The sequence below is a fragment of the Dendrobates tinctorius genome, unplaced genomic scaffold, assembly GCF_039654945.1.
Source record: "Dendrobates tinctorius isolate UK_male_01 unplaced genomic scaffold, ASM3965494v1 ptg000213l, whole genome shotgun sequence".
Lineage (NCBI taxonomy): Eukaryota > Metazoa > Chordata > Amphibia > Anura > Dendrobatidae > Dendrobates > Dendrobates tinctorius.
Window position 1 is genome coordinate 6,677,289 of NW_027361880.1, and position 13,513 is coordinate 6,690,801.

General features: G+C 47.2%; 1 protein-coding gene across 1 annotated transcript; it reads left to right on the forward strand.

Moving 5' to 3' along the window:
- Positions 1-893: 893 nt before the first annotated feature.
- PXMP2 (peroxisomal membrane protein 2) lies at positions 894-12,857 on the forward strand. Its single transcript, XM_073554803.1, has 5 exons — positions 894-1,218; positions 5,380-5,496; positions 7,334-7,496; positions 7,696-7,815; positions 8,892-12,857. The coding sequence occupies exons 1-5, from the start codon at positions 1,100-1,102 to the stop codon at positions 8,958-8,960; spliced, it is 588 nt and encodes a 195-aa protein (XP_073410904.1). The 5' UTR covers positions 894-1,099; the 3' UTR covers positions 8,961-12,857.
- Positions 12,858-13,513: the final 656 nt, after the last annotated feature.

The window sequence follows — 13,513 nt, forward strand, 5'->3', positions numbered from 1 at the left end:
GCTGTGCGTTATTGCCAACGCACCCAAAAACAATGCAAGCAGCGTTCGAGGGTGCGTTAGGAAATAACGCATACTTGCTAACGCATGCCGATTTCTGTATACTGTTAGTATGCGTTATTTGCATTGCGGTCAATAGGTGCGCCAACGTATCAGCGTTAACGGCGCTATCTAACGGATATCTAACGCAATGTGAACCTAGCCTAAGAAGCCCTTCACTATCGGTGAGTTGCGTCACATTACACGTTATAATTAAATCATAAGTATGCACCAATCTAAACGCCAACCCCCATATGATCAAAGCCCCGCCCCTGTTCCACCCCGCATTGCCGGGCCAGGGAAAAATAGTCTTGCTTGAAGCCAGTCCCTGATGCAAAAAAGGTTGGGGACCACTGAACTAGAGCGTCCAAAAAAAAGGAGAGGCAAGAGGCCACCAGTCAGAAGGAAGCGTACCTGGGTGGCCCATTACCACAGACAACACAGCCTTAGGATGGCGCAGAAAGACGCCATAGCCCTGGACAAAAGAGGAGTCAAAGTACAAAAAGAGGCTGAAGATGGGAAGGGGGGAGCCCATAGGAAAGAGACCCCCAGAGAACAGAACCTAGCAAGCCGGTAGAAATGGAGACCCCTACCACCCCCTTTCCCCAAGCGAGTAACAGCACCCCTCCCACGCAGCCCCACGAGTGTATGAGCACACCCTCTCTCCCCACACATACAAAAGCACCGTTCCCTATGCAGCCCCCGTGTAGGAATGGCCACTTATCTGCGCCCCCTCACACTGAGCTCTATGTACAGGGCGCCCCTCAGCGGCCGCAGAGCGCGGCTTCCTAATATCGTGTATATGCAATGGAGCAGGCCCCGCCCCTTGTGGCATCTCCTCCTCCCATGGTCACGTGGCCATGACGTCGGCAGAGGTCCTTTCGCCCGCTAGGATTGAGCCTCTGGATTCCTTCACTTATCTCGTTGCTGCTCCGGACTGGACGCTACACTTTCCGTCTGATGTCGCGCTTGGGAGAGAGCATTGGTTGCCATAGTTACATAGGCGGAGTCAGGGCCCCTCGTTCACACCCACTGACAGAAGGAGCAGGTGGTTAGTGCAACCATGCCGCTAGCATCCAGACCGGTCGCGGAGCCCCGCAGCATGCCCCTGCCCACAGGCCTCCTGCGGACATACCTGCAGCTGCTGCACAGCCACCCTGTGCTCACCAAGGCGCTGACCAGGTAATGGATCCTGCTGGGAGCTGTAGTTCTACCCGTGCGGATCGCTTCTGCTAGTGACCCCACAGCTGGAGGGATCTCCTCTGTAGACTTTCTAGATCGGACACAGAATTCTATGTTGCTGCATAGTAGATGCTGGTAACTGAGCCCTGACTGGGCGGTGTAGTGAGGAGTCCCAGGCCTGTGAGGGCCCATACAGATCAGTGTGAGGAGCCAGGTGGCAGGCCTGTGAGGGCCCATACAGACCAGTGTGAGGAGCCAGGTGTCAGGCCTGTGAGGGCCCATACAGATCAGTGTGAGGAGCCAGGTGGCAGGCCTGTGAGGGCCCATACAGACCAGTGTGAGGAGCCAGGTGTCAGGCCTGTGAGGGCCCATACAGACCAGTGTGAGGAGCCAGGTGTCAGGCCTGTGAGGGCCCATACAGATCAGTGTGAGGAGCCAGGTGTCAGGCCTGTGAGGGCCCATACAGACCAGTGTGAGGAGCCAGGTGTCAGGCCTGTGAGGGCCCATACAGACCAGTGTGAGGGCCCATACAGATCAGTATGAGGAGCCAGGTGGCAGGCCTGTGAGGTCCCATACAGACCAGTGTGAGGAGCCAGGTGTCAGGCCTGTGAGGGCCCATACAGATCAGTGTGAGGAGCCAGGTGTCAGGCCTGTGAGGGCCCATACAGACCAGTGTGAGGAGCCAGGTGTCAGGCCTGTGAGGGCTCATACAGATCAGTGTGAGGAGCCAGGTGGCAGGCCTGTGAGGGCCTATACAGACCAGTGTGAGGAGCCAGGTGTCAGGCCTGTGAGGGCCCATACAGATCAGTGTGAGGAGCCAGGTGTCAGGCCTGTGAGGGCCCATACAGACCAGTGTGAGGAGCCAGGTGTCAGGCCTGTGAGGGCCCATACAGACCAGTGTGAGGAGCCAGGTGTCAGGCCTGTGAGGGCCCATACAGATCAGTATGAGGAGCCAGGTGCCAGTCCTGTGGGAGCCCATACAGACCAGTGTGAGGAGCCAGGTGCCAGTCCTGTGAGAGCCCATACAGATCAGTGTGAGGAGCCAGGTGCCAGTCCTGTGGGAGCCCATACAGATAAGTGTGAGGAGCCAGGTGTCAGGCCTGTGAGGGCCCATACAGATAAGTGTGAGGAGCCAGGTGCCAGACCTGTGAGAGCCCATGCAGACCAGTGTGAGGAGCCAGGTGCCAGTCCTGTGAGGGCCCATACAGACCAGTGTGAGGAGCCAGGTGTCAGGCCTGTGAGGGCCCATACAGATCAGTGTGAGGAGCCAGGTGTCAGGCCTGTGAGGGCCCATACAGATCAGTGTGAGGAGCCAGGTGTCAGGCCTGTGAGGGCCCATACAGACCAGTGTGAGGAGCCAGGTGCAGGCCTGTGAGGGCCCATGCAGACCAGTGTGAGGAGCCAGGTGCCAGTCCTGTGAGAGCCCATGCAGACCAGTGTGAGGAGCCAGGTGCCAGTCCTGTGAGGGCCCATACAGATCAGTGTGAGGAGCCAGGTGCCAGTCCTGTGAGGGCCCATACAGATAAGTGTGAGGAGCCAGGTGCCAGGCCTGTGAGGGCCCATACAGACCAGTGTGAGGAGCCAGGTGTCAGGCTTGTGAGGGCCCATACAGATAAGTGTGAGGAGCCAGGTGCCAGTCCTGTGAGGGCCCATACAGATAAGTGTGAGGAGCCAGGTGCCAGACCTGTGAGAGCCCATGCAGACCAGTGTGAGGAGCCAGGTGCCAGTCCTGTGAGGGCCCATACAGACCAGTGTGAGGAGCCAGGTGTCAGGCCTGTGAGAGCCTATACAGATAAGTGTGAGGAGCCAGGTGCCAGTCCTGTGAGAGCCCATACAGATCAGTGTGAGGAGCCAGGTGTCAGGCCTGTGAGAGCCTGTACAGATCAGTGTGAGGAGCCAGGTGCCAGGCCTGTGAGAGCCTGTACAGATCAGTGTGAGGAGCCAGGTGCCAGGCCTGTGAGAGCCGTACAGATCACTGTGAGGAGCCAGGTACCAGGCCTGTGAGAGCCCATACAGATCAGTGTGAGGAGCCAGGTGCCAGTCCTGTGAGGGCCCATACAGGTCAGTGTGAGGAGCCAGGTGCCAGTCCTGTGAGGGCCCATACAGGTCAGTGTGAGGAGCCAGGTGCCAGTCCTGTGAGGGCCCATACAGGTCAGTGTGAGGAGCCAGGTGCCAGTCCTGTGAGGGCCCATACAGGTCAGTGTGAGGAGCCAGGTGCAAGTCCTGTGAGAGCCCATATAGACCAGAGTGAGGAGCCAGGTGCAAGGCCTGTGAGAGCCCATACAGACCAGTGTGAGGAGCCAGATGCCAGTCTGCCCTACACATCTATGGGGACTGGCAGACACCGCTGCACAATGGACAGTATGAGAGTGGTATCGGAAATGGGATTTGGGGTTTGTCATTTGGTCCCACAGCCCCGTGCAGCCCAGAATCAGTGTTTACTACCATTTGTGACATATGATGGGTGGTCTCATGGATCCCAGCGTGGTCCTGTGACGTCTTCCATCCGGACTCCCCCACAATCAGTGATGAGTGGTGTTAGTGGAAGCGTCATAGACCGATCACAAAGTTACAGTGCAGGGCCACCGAGTCCTGAGGGGCAGAAGGCAGAATAGTCACTCTGCTGACTCCGTGACTGGAGCCCAGACTTCCGCTGTTATTGAAATCAGCACATACAAGCCTTATATCACCAAGCACAAGGCTAAGTGTCAGATGGAGTAGTATAAAGCACAGCAGTAGTGTGGGAGTGTTTTCTATGGAGTGACAAGTAATGCTTCTCTGTGGCAGTCTGATGGAGGAGTCTGATTTTTGGGGAATGTCGGGAGAACGTTACTTGTCTGACTGCATTGTGCCACCTGTAGAGTTTGGTGGAGGAGGGGTCATGCTATGGATTTGTTTTTCAGGGCTTGGATTAGGCCCCTTAGTTCCGGTGATGGGAAATCCTAAGGCTATGTGCCCACGTAGCGTTTAAATCCGGACACTGAAAACCGGACTCCTTCCCAGAAATCGCGCGTTTTTTTCCGCGCGATTTTACCGCGATTATTATCGCGATTTTGCCGCGATTTTCGCGTGCGATATTCAAGCACTTTCCAAGGGATTTGAAGCATCGCTTGGAAAGTGATTGACAGGTTGGTCACTCGTCAAACATAGTGTGTGACAAGTGTGACCAGGTTTTTACTATTGAGGCCGCCTATGCAGCATCAATAGTAAAAGATAGAATGTTAAAAAAAATAAAAAATCGGGGTATATTTACCTTCTGACGTCCCGCGCTGCCCTTCCGGGCCTCAGCTTTCCCAGTAATGCCTTGCGAGACTTGTGATGACGTTGGTCTCGCGTTGCTATAGCGATCTCGCGAGACCGCGTCATTACAGGGCCTTGCCTCAAGGCATTACTGGGAACGCTGAGGCCGGGAATGCAGCGCGGGACGTCGGAAGGTAAATATACCCCGATTTTTTTTATTCTTTTTTTTTTTTTACAGGGGTATGGTACCCAGGGCCTGGAGGACAGTCTCCTCTCCTCCACACCGTGGGTACCAACCGCACATGAGACGCTTAACTTCCCGCATGGTGGGCATAGCCACATGCGGGAAGTAAGCGATTCTCATTCATTCCTATGGGTGCGGAATCGCGGCAATTCTTTGCGATTCCGCACAAAAGAATGAGCATGCTGCGATTTTTTTTTTTCCACGATGCGATTCCGCCGCAGAAAAAAGCGCAGCATTAGCACAGCATGTGCGGAATGCCATAGGGATGCATGGGGTGTGTGATGTACACGATTTTTTAAACGTTTTCGCAGCGTTATCACGGCAAGAAACGCTTAAAAATCACATCGTGGGCACACAGCCTAATACTACAAGAGGTTTTGGAGAATTGTAGCTTCTAATGTTGACTGCAATCTGGCTATTTCCACCTGGAGAGGACCATGATCCGAGGACTGGAGCGCTCGGCTCTTTGTGAGAAAAGTGCTGCTCCGTCCTCCTTCTCCCTGCAGCAGCCGGCGTAGTATCATAAGCTGATGGCTCATTATTTCTGCCCTTCGGACGAGCGGGCCAATTACTAGGGACTGTATATGGGGCACAATGTTATAAAGTGTGGACACATGAGTACCATTGCAGAAATCCGCTCTTTGCACTGACATTGTAACATCACTTTTTATTTACAGCGCAATTCTATCCGCATTGGGGAATCTTTTAGCGCAGAGCATAGAAAGGAGGCGCCAAGGTAAAACGTCGCCGAAAAGCGTCGACCTGGTGGCTCCACTACGATTTGCTACATATGGGTAAGGTTTGCATGGATCTGCTGAAGCGCGGGAGGTTTCTTCATGATGGAGGGAAGAACGGTCCGGCATTGGCTTCACCGATATAATATACAATGCTCGTAATTCCAGGAGCGTGCAGACGAAATCCATCCGTAATCTGCTTCCATGTGTCTGACTTTGCTGCAAAACTAATAAAAAGTGTTGAAATCTCTGGCCCTAGCACACTTTTCACTGTTTCATAAGCTTCTAGCAGTGAAATTGTTAATCTGTCACGCGTGCGCCCCCAGTTGACCTTTCACAGGCTGCAGCGTAGCTTGCTGCTATTTCTAGGTGGGAGGTTTCAGGTCAGCCATCATACCTCTGGTTAAAATGAAGCCAAAGAACAATGTGAACTTAGATGTTCCTGATTAGTGATTATTCTCTTTCCCAACTAGGTTTAAAATGGTTTCGACATGTCTGCTATATTATCCTATCTAATGACAGCAGAGGTCATCGTGATGTTTTCTATGATTTCATTCAATATTTTCAAATAGAAAGCAGTTTTATATTGTGTGTCTGTCACCATGGTGATGTATAGATGTGCATAGGTAATGTATACACTGAAGCAGGGGTGGGCAATTAATTTTCCCAGGCGGCCACTTGAGAGACCATGACTGTGTGGCGGGCCGAACGTTCGGCTGAAATTCATTCTGCTCAATATTAATATTAACATATTTAATTATTTTATATTAATTGCATCACTTGATATTGAGCAGAATTACCGTAATTATGCTGACATTCCCCTATATACACCGTATGAGCCCCAACATAGCCCCTCTATATACAGTATGAACCCTCCCATAGCCTCTCTATTTACAATATGAGCCTACACAAAGCCCCTTGTATACAGTATGAGACCCCATACATCCTCCTATATACAGCATGAGCCTTCACATAGCCTCCTATATACTAAATGAGCCCCCACATAGCCTCCTATATACTACATGAGCCCCCACATAGCCTCTAATATGCAGTGTCAGCCCCCACATAGCCTCTTGTGTGCAGCGGCAGCCCCCGACATAGCCTCTTGTGTGCAGCGGCAGCCCCCGACATAGCCTCTTGTGTGCAGCGGCAGCCCCCGACATAGCCTCTTGTGTGCAGCGGCAGCCCCCGACATAACCTCTTGTGTGCAGCGGCAGCCCCCGACATAGCCTCTTGTGTGCAGCGGCAGCCCCCGACATAACCTCTTGTGTGCAGCGGCAGCCCCCGACATAGCCCACTATATACAGTATGAGCCCCACATTTCCTGGCATATCCATACAATGATCTCCTACACATGAAAAAGAAAAAAAGCACATACTCATCTTGCTCCCATTCCCCCGACTCTCTGCTCTCTCAGGTGCACTGACTCTGCAGTGCACAGCTGATGCGATGAAATTACGTTATCGCGTCCGCTGTCTCACACACTGATTGGTGGAAGATGGAGTTGGCAGGTCTGATCTCCACCAACGTATTCACTGCTGTCTGCATCCTTAGGATGTAGATGGTGGTAGCAGCAGGCGGCGGATGGATGGCGGGCATGTTGCAGTTTTGGGCACCTGTTTCAGCCAGAAGGCTGGATGTGGCAGTTTCCTCAGGTCTGCGCTAAAGGGTTGGGGACCATTTGCAAAGATACATTTATTTCGAGACAATAAAAAAAAAAAAAAAAAAAAAAAACATTTTTGCAAGACTGTGTATGGCTTTGCACCCTGACTTTTTGCTATGGTACAGTAGCTGCTGTTCATTACAAATAGTTTTGTTAAAAATATAATCCGACATTTCTCAATCTGTTAACTGTTTCAGTTATAGCGACCTGTAAAGTTACTTACTCTTCCCCCAGATTTTTCTTCACCGGGCCACTGTCTCATTACTTCTATTTGTTTCTGGAGCAATGGGTCCCCTCCTCGCTGCCGCTGGCTGGACTGCGTCGCCTCCTTCTTGACCGGTTGATTATTGGTCCCGCTTTCCTACTTCTCTTCTTTATCGTGATGAATTTTCTTGAAGTAAGTGTTTCTGTTCCTCTTTTACAGTGTTATCTGAGTGCAGCAGGTGTCCTGCATCAGTCCTATTTTAATAAAGCACATAGGTGCACAATGCCTGCTTCTTGCAGATGTGACGTCACCTCCACATTCTGGAGGTAGAAGTAGGATCATTTGGTCTGTAGTCATGTTGGGAAATATGATTCTATCTTTTGTCCATCAGGGCAAAGACCTGAAGTCCCTGAATCAGAAACTGAAGGATAGCTACTGGTCTGCTCTAAAGATGAACTGGAAAGTGTGGACGCCATTTCAGTATATCAATGTAAATTATGTTCCAGTGCAGGTAAGAACAATGACGAAGATTGTAGAATAGTCTACCTCTACTGGAAAATCAGAAAGTCAGCTCTTAGATCAGACTAGTAACCTGGGACTCTTGCAATCATAATTTTACATTGGTCTCAGAGAAGATGGAATTTGTGGAGCTCAAATCTCGCCTAGAAATCCATTTATAAGACGGAAAATGTCTTCATACTGCCAAGAGGCTGACTGTAGCCCCAAGTGCGTGATTAATTGCACTAATGACTGTTCAAACCAAGCACACCCTTGGTGCAGCCTAGCAGTTCTGCGCAGCTTCCTGCCTACCTGTTTTCCAATTATCTCTGCCCCCTCCCCTCTTGCTTGATTGACAGCTCTGGCTTTACAGAGCTACAGAAAGGCAGAGATAGAATAGCTGGTGTACATGCAGGTGGGATAGTGCAATAAACTATTTGGCCACACCAAGGGTCCACTAAGCGTCTGTGCTTGGTTTGTCCAGTCATTTTGTGCTGACAGATTCCCTTTAGGGCTCATGCACACAACCGTATTTTCGGTCTGAGTGGCGTGCATTAAAAAGATGGATCACACTCGGACCAATGTTATTCAATAGTGTAGTGCAGATGAACGGCTGAATCTGTGTGTGAAAAAATAAAATAGTAGCATGCACGATTTTTCTCCAAAAATCAGATGAGACTCGCCTATTCAAGTCTATGGGTGCATGAAAAAAATTGGGTGCCAAATGGATCCACAGTATAGCCTCCCATTTTTACGGATATGTTGCAATTCTGTAACATAGAAAACTGTAAATGATTAATTGCTGCTCAGTAAAAAATGGATTGTATACAGACAGCACACGGATGACAAGTGAGAAAAAAGCGTCCCACTTTTCTGGATGCAACTCTTTTTTTTTTTTTTTTTTTTTTTTTTTTTTTTTTTTTTAATATACCGTCCTGTGCCCCTAGCCTTAGAAAGAGACGCACTTGGGACAGGTGCACTTCAGTGGAAGAGAAACCATCCTTCAGACTCAATACCCCCTTGGGCTCATTTTATTTGTGCATTAGGAAACGTTGCCAAGACTTATATTTAACTTTCCTTTCCCTTCAGTTCCGAGTGTTGTTTGCAAATGTAGTCGCCTTCTTCTGGTTTACATACTTGGCGTCCACAAGGAAATGACCGAGACGACCAGCAGTGGTGCCAATGATGGGTCATTCCGAAGAAACTACAATGGCACCAGGAACCAACTCCTTTTTCTAAGCAATAATTGTCAAGACTGAACTTTTACTGTAGCAACATTTCTTTAAAAAAGTAATTGTAATAATTTGTTATGTTAAAGGGTCAGTTATAAAATATGTGCCAGGAGCAGTAATACAGAAGAAATGTAGAAAATTAATTCTTTTAGAAAAATGTTGTCATGCAAGAACGAGGCTGGATTATGTCAGTGCAAAAAATAGTTCAGATTGAAGTTAACCAGACTTAATGTTATAATTTTACAGTTTACATCTACTTATCTACGTCGTGCTAACAGCCCTTGGTGGATTCACCCTGGAGCCACGCAGTTTTAGACTTAAGCAGCACATGCCAATAACTGTGCTAGTGTAAAGCTGGTCATGAACTTCAGGCTGGAGTCACAAATGTAGTTTCTTTTAGCTAAAGCCAAGAGTGGGTCCTAAAAGAGAAGCAAATTATGAATGAGGGACTTCTATTTCATTCCTGGGCCCAGCATACATCCAAAGTGGCAAACTTCACTTTTTATTTTTTCTGGACTGCTTACCAAAACATCGCAGACAGGCAATATTTTTTATGGACACATTGGAAAGTCATTGTGATTATGTGATCCATGTCTACAGCCCATAATTCTGATAAAAATATCAGCTGCATTCACTGTAAAATGATAATTACAGTAAAAATAATCTGCTTAAAAAAAACCTCACGGACCCCCTTTTTTTTTTTTACGGACTGGGCAGTAAAGTGCCCTATGTTTACGCACTGTCCAGGAATTGCTGGACGGTTGGCAACCCTGTGTACATGTCTATGAGACCGTCATTGGAAACAATAGCAATTGATCAATTACCTAAGGGTATGTTCCCACGGTCTGTAAACGCTGCGGGTTGGACGCTGCGTACATTTGCAGTATCCAACCCGCAGCGTCCAGATGTTACAGCATAGTGGATGGGATTTCAAGTAATCCCATGCCCACTATGCATGCATTGGCGCCCACGGAGATGGACATGCGGCATGTCTTTCCAGACCGCAGCATGTCTATTTATCTTGTTGAGACGCGAGCCTCCGCAAGGTAAATATCACTTGTACAATGTATTGGATGCGGTGATTCCGCACGGTTCATTAAACACATGCGGATTCACCTGCGTTCAAAAGCTGGCAGCGCTTTGGACGGAGCGGACATGTCCTGCATCCAAAACGCTGCCGGCTATTGCCTGTGTGGACTTAGCCTCATACTTGTGGCATGCTGGTAAAATGTATCCCCCATTGGAATATTTTTCTATAAATGCGTTTCATGTAGAAGACTTTATTAAATCTGTTTTAAAGAGGGCCTTTCACTTTTTTAACTGTCTACATCAACCTAAAGAGGCTGAAGACTTGATTAAGACCTTTTTGTTTTTTCTCCACTATAGGCTTCTGAATTTTATTTTGACCATTATATAAATCTACTGTTTCACCAAGGGGGAGTTTACAGAGATTTTTCTCTGTGGGCATTGACCATTCACCTCTGTGATGCTACCCATTTATAACACAGCAGTGTCATACAGGAGTGAGAGAATAAACATTGCCAGAAAAGGTCAAAACATTGATATCTCACTTGACCACTCCTCAGTTCTGTCCCTTACTGTCATCACAGTGCAGGGAAAGGAGGAGAGCTGCAGCTTGGTGCATCGGAAGCAGCATTTGTAACAGACAATGCTCTTAAACTACTACAGGTATCGTGGAGTAAGGAGATTGACGGTATGCCCGATACCTGTAGGAAGACCAGAGCCTTGTGCCATGCTGCTGCGTTCCTCTTTTCCCAGCACTGAGCATGGTCAAGTGAGACACATTAGTACAAAGCAGGTCTTGCAGAAAATACTTGTTTTGACCTTCTCTAAGGGTGTTTGCTTCTTTTTTATCCTCTGTATGATGCTGCCTTCTTATGATTGGGCAGCATATTAAAGGGGAATAAAGTAAACTCCCCTAGAGAAGAATCGCTACTAACATGCCCTTCGCCGAAAGGCAGATTTGCTCATTGAATGCACAAAGTCAATTATCACAATGGAGTGTCAGTAAAAAAAAAAAAAGCTCTTCAGCTCCTCTATGATTACCCAAGCAGTTACAAAATAAAAGTAGTGAAAGGTCCTCATTAACATGAACAGCTCCAAGCTAAAATATGAGCTTTCCTGATTTTCCTCTATCGCCAGCAGATCAGGTGTAGACCTATTGTATTTCAATATATCTGATCCTTTGTTCCTAAGGGAGTTAATTTGCTGCTATCTTTGTGATATAATAAGGAAGAATAGCTGTTGTCTACATCCAGTTATGGTAAGTTTATGACCTACTTCAGGCTATAGTACAGTGTTCCCCAACTCCAGTCCTCAAGAGCCACCAACAGTGCTAGTTTTCAGGATTTCCATAGTATTGTGCATGTGATAATTCTATCTATGCAATATACTAGGGAGTTCCTGAAAACTTGATTTGTTGGTGTACACTTGCAGCATGTTCATGTTTCTACTAGTATTTAAAATCAGGGCCGTGGATTCAGTAAGCCAAGGTTCTGACTCCGCCGCCGCTATATTTCCACGCTACAGTTCCAACTGCTTCATAAATGGCCAAGAATTGGTATTAAGAAATTTAGTTTAGTTAAATGGTAACATCACTGTTTATTGCTTCAAGGGGTTGTCCCAAGAACAAAGTACACTTTCATCAGTAGATTTTGGAATAATAATAATTTCCATAATTGGATGTATTAACCTCTTAACCCCCGATGCTGTTTTCAGTTTTGCGTTTTCGTTTTTCGCTCCCCTTCTTCTGAGAGCCATAACTTTTATGCCCAGATCGCCTATATGTAGTAGAAATACAGCATTGCTATGAGCGCTGACCACAGGGTGGCGCTCATAGCAATCTGCCAGCAACAACCATAGAGGTCTCTATGAAACCTCTGGTTGTGATGGCAACACATCGCTGACTCCTGATCACGTGACGGGGGACGGCGATGTGCTCATTTCCGGCCGGGCGCCGGAAATACTAGTCAAATGCCCGCTGTCAGCGTTTGACAGCGGGATTTAACTAGTTAATAGGCGCGAACAGATCGCGATTCCACCTGCGCCTATTGCGGGCACATGTCAGCTCCTGGGCAGGGGAGGAAGGAAAAGAGTATACAGACAGGACAGCACGGGATCAAGGATGATTCTTTCTGTAAGGTAAAACTTATTTAACAACAGACAGTGAAATGTTTTGCCTCACAGAAAGAATCAGACCATTTCCCTCTATGGTGAGACAGCCATTACACAGCACACAGCAGGGGCACATTGATAATCTCAGCGCAAAAAACGTTTTGTTTTTTTTTTATGTTAACCCATCTAATTGTGGAACTTATAATTGTTCAAAGATCTATTGATTAAAATGTAATCTATTCATGGGACACCCCCTTTAATTGAATATGGAGTTTAGAAATTATATTAGCGTTTCTAAATATGTCTATTGCTGTGAAATTATTTAATAACTTAATTAACTAATATTAATAATAAGAGAGTTATTTGTAAGATCAAATTGGCTTTTTACTAACTCTAACAAAAACTAACTCCAACTCCTCGGCCCTGTTTAAAATGATGCATACATTGTCTGCGTATGGCAGGCTGCCTTCCCATAACTCAGAAGTAGAACTTTGACTGCTGGTTTAGAAAATCCTTCTTATCGGAATGATGCAAAATAAAGGTGCCAAAAGGTCGGGGGATTTAATAACACTTTTCTATGTGAGGCCTTTTTCCTGTAACACGTTGTTTTAATGATTAATGAGCACATTCTGTGATTTATTGTTCATTTTTTCAATAAACCAACAGTACCATAAGGTGTTTAATAGATCATTGCTGTTTCTGTCTGCTTATTGCGCATTTTTTTTGGCTTGGAAAGTTTAATACTGAAGCTTATGTGTGAATCTGATCGACAGCTGCAAGACTTCCAGCAGAACATTAGAGAAATGATGCATGTCCTGTGCGGAAACCAAAAAAGGAGGGCACCACCATAAAAAAAGGGATCAACCTAAGGCAGAGAGACATGAGGATAGATACAAAAGGGATCACGATCAAAGATGTTTATTGAAAATGATACAAGCCAAGCAATTAAAAACACAAAGTCAAATGACAAAATATATGAATGAACCAACCAGGGCATAATGAAGCTGAACCCCACCTATAGTTAGGTCCATATATATTTGGACAGAGACAACATTTTTCTAATTTTGGTTCTAGACATTACCACAATGAATTTTAAACAAAACAATTCAGATGCAGTTGAAGTTCAGACTTTCAGCTTTCATTTGAGGGTATCCACATTAAAATTGGATGAAGGGTTTAGGAGTTTCAGCTCCTTAACATGTGCCACCCTGTTTTTAAAGGGACCAAAAGTAATTGGACAATTGACGCCAAGGCTATTTCATGGGCAGGTGTGGGCAATCCCTTCGTTATGTCATTCTCAATTAAGCAGATAAAAGGCCTGGAGTTGATTTGAGGTGTGGTGCT

What these genes read in the sequence shown, in the direction of transcription:
- PXMP2 (XM_073554803.1), top strand. Translation starts at nt 1,100, where the DNA reads ATGCCGCTAGCATCCAGACCGGTCGCGGAGCCCCGCAGCATGCCCCTG. An exon ending in CTCACCAAGGCGCTGACCAG is followed by an intron (nt 1,219 to 5,379) that starts GTAATGGATCCT and finishes TTTTATTTACAG; the next exon opens with CGCAATTCTATCCGCATTGG. An exon ending in CTACGATTTGCTACATATGG is followed by an intron (nt 5,497 to 7,333) that starts GTAAGGTTTGCA and finishes CTCTTCCCCCAG; the next exon opens with ATTTTTCTTCACCGGGCCAC.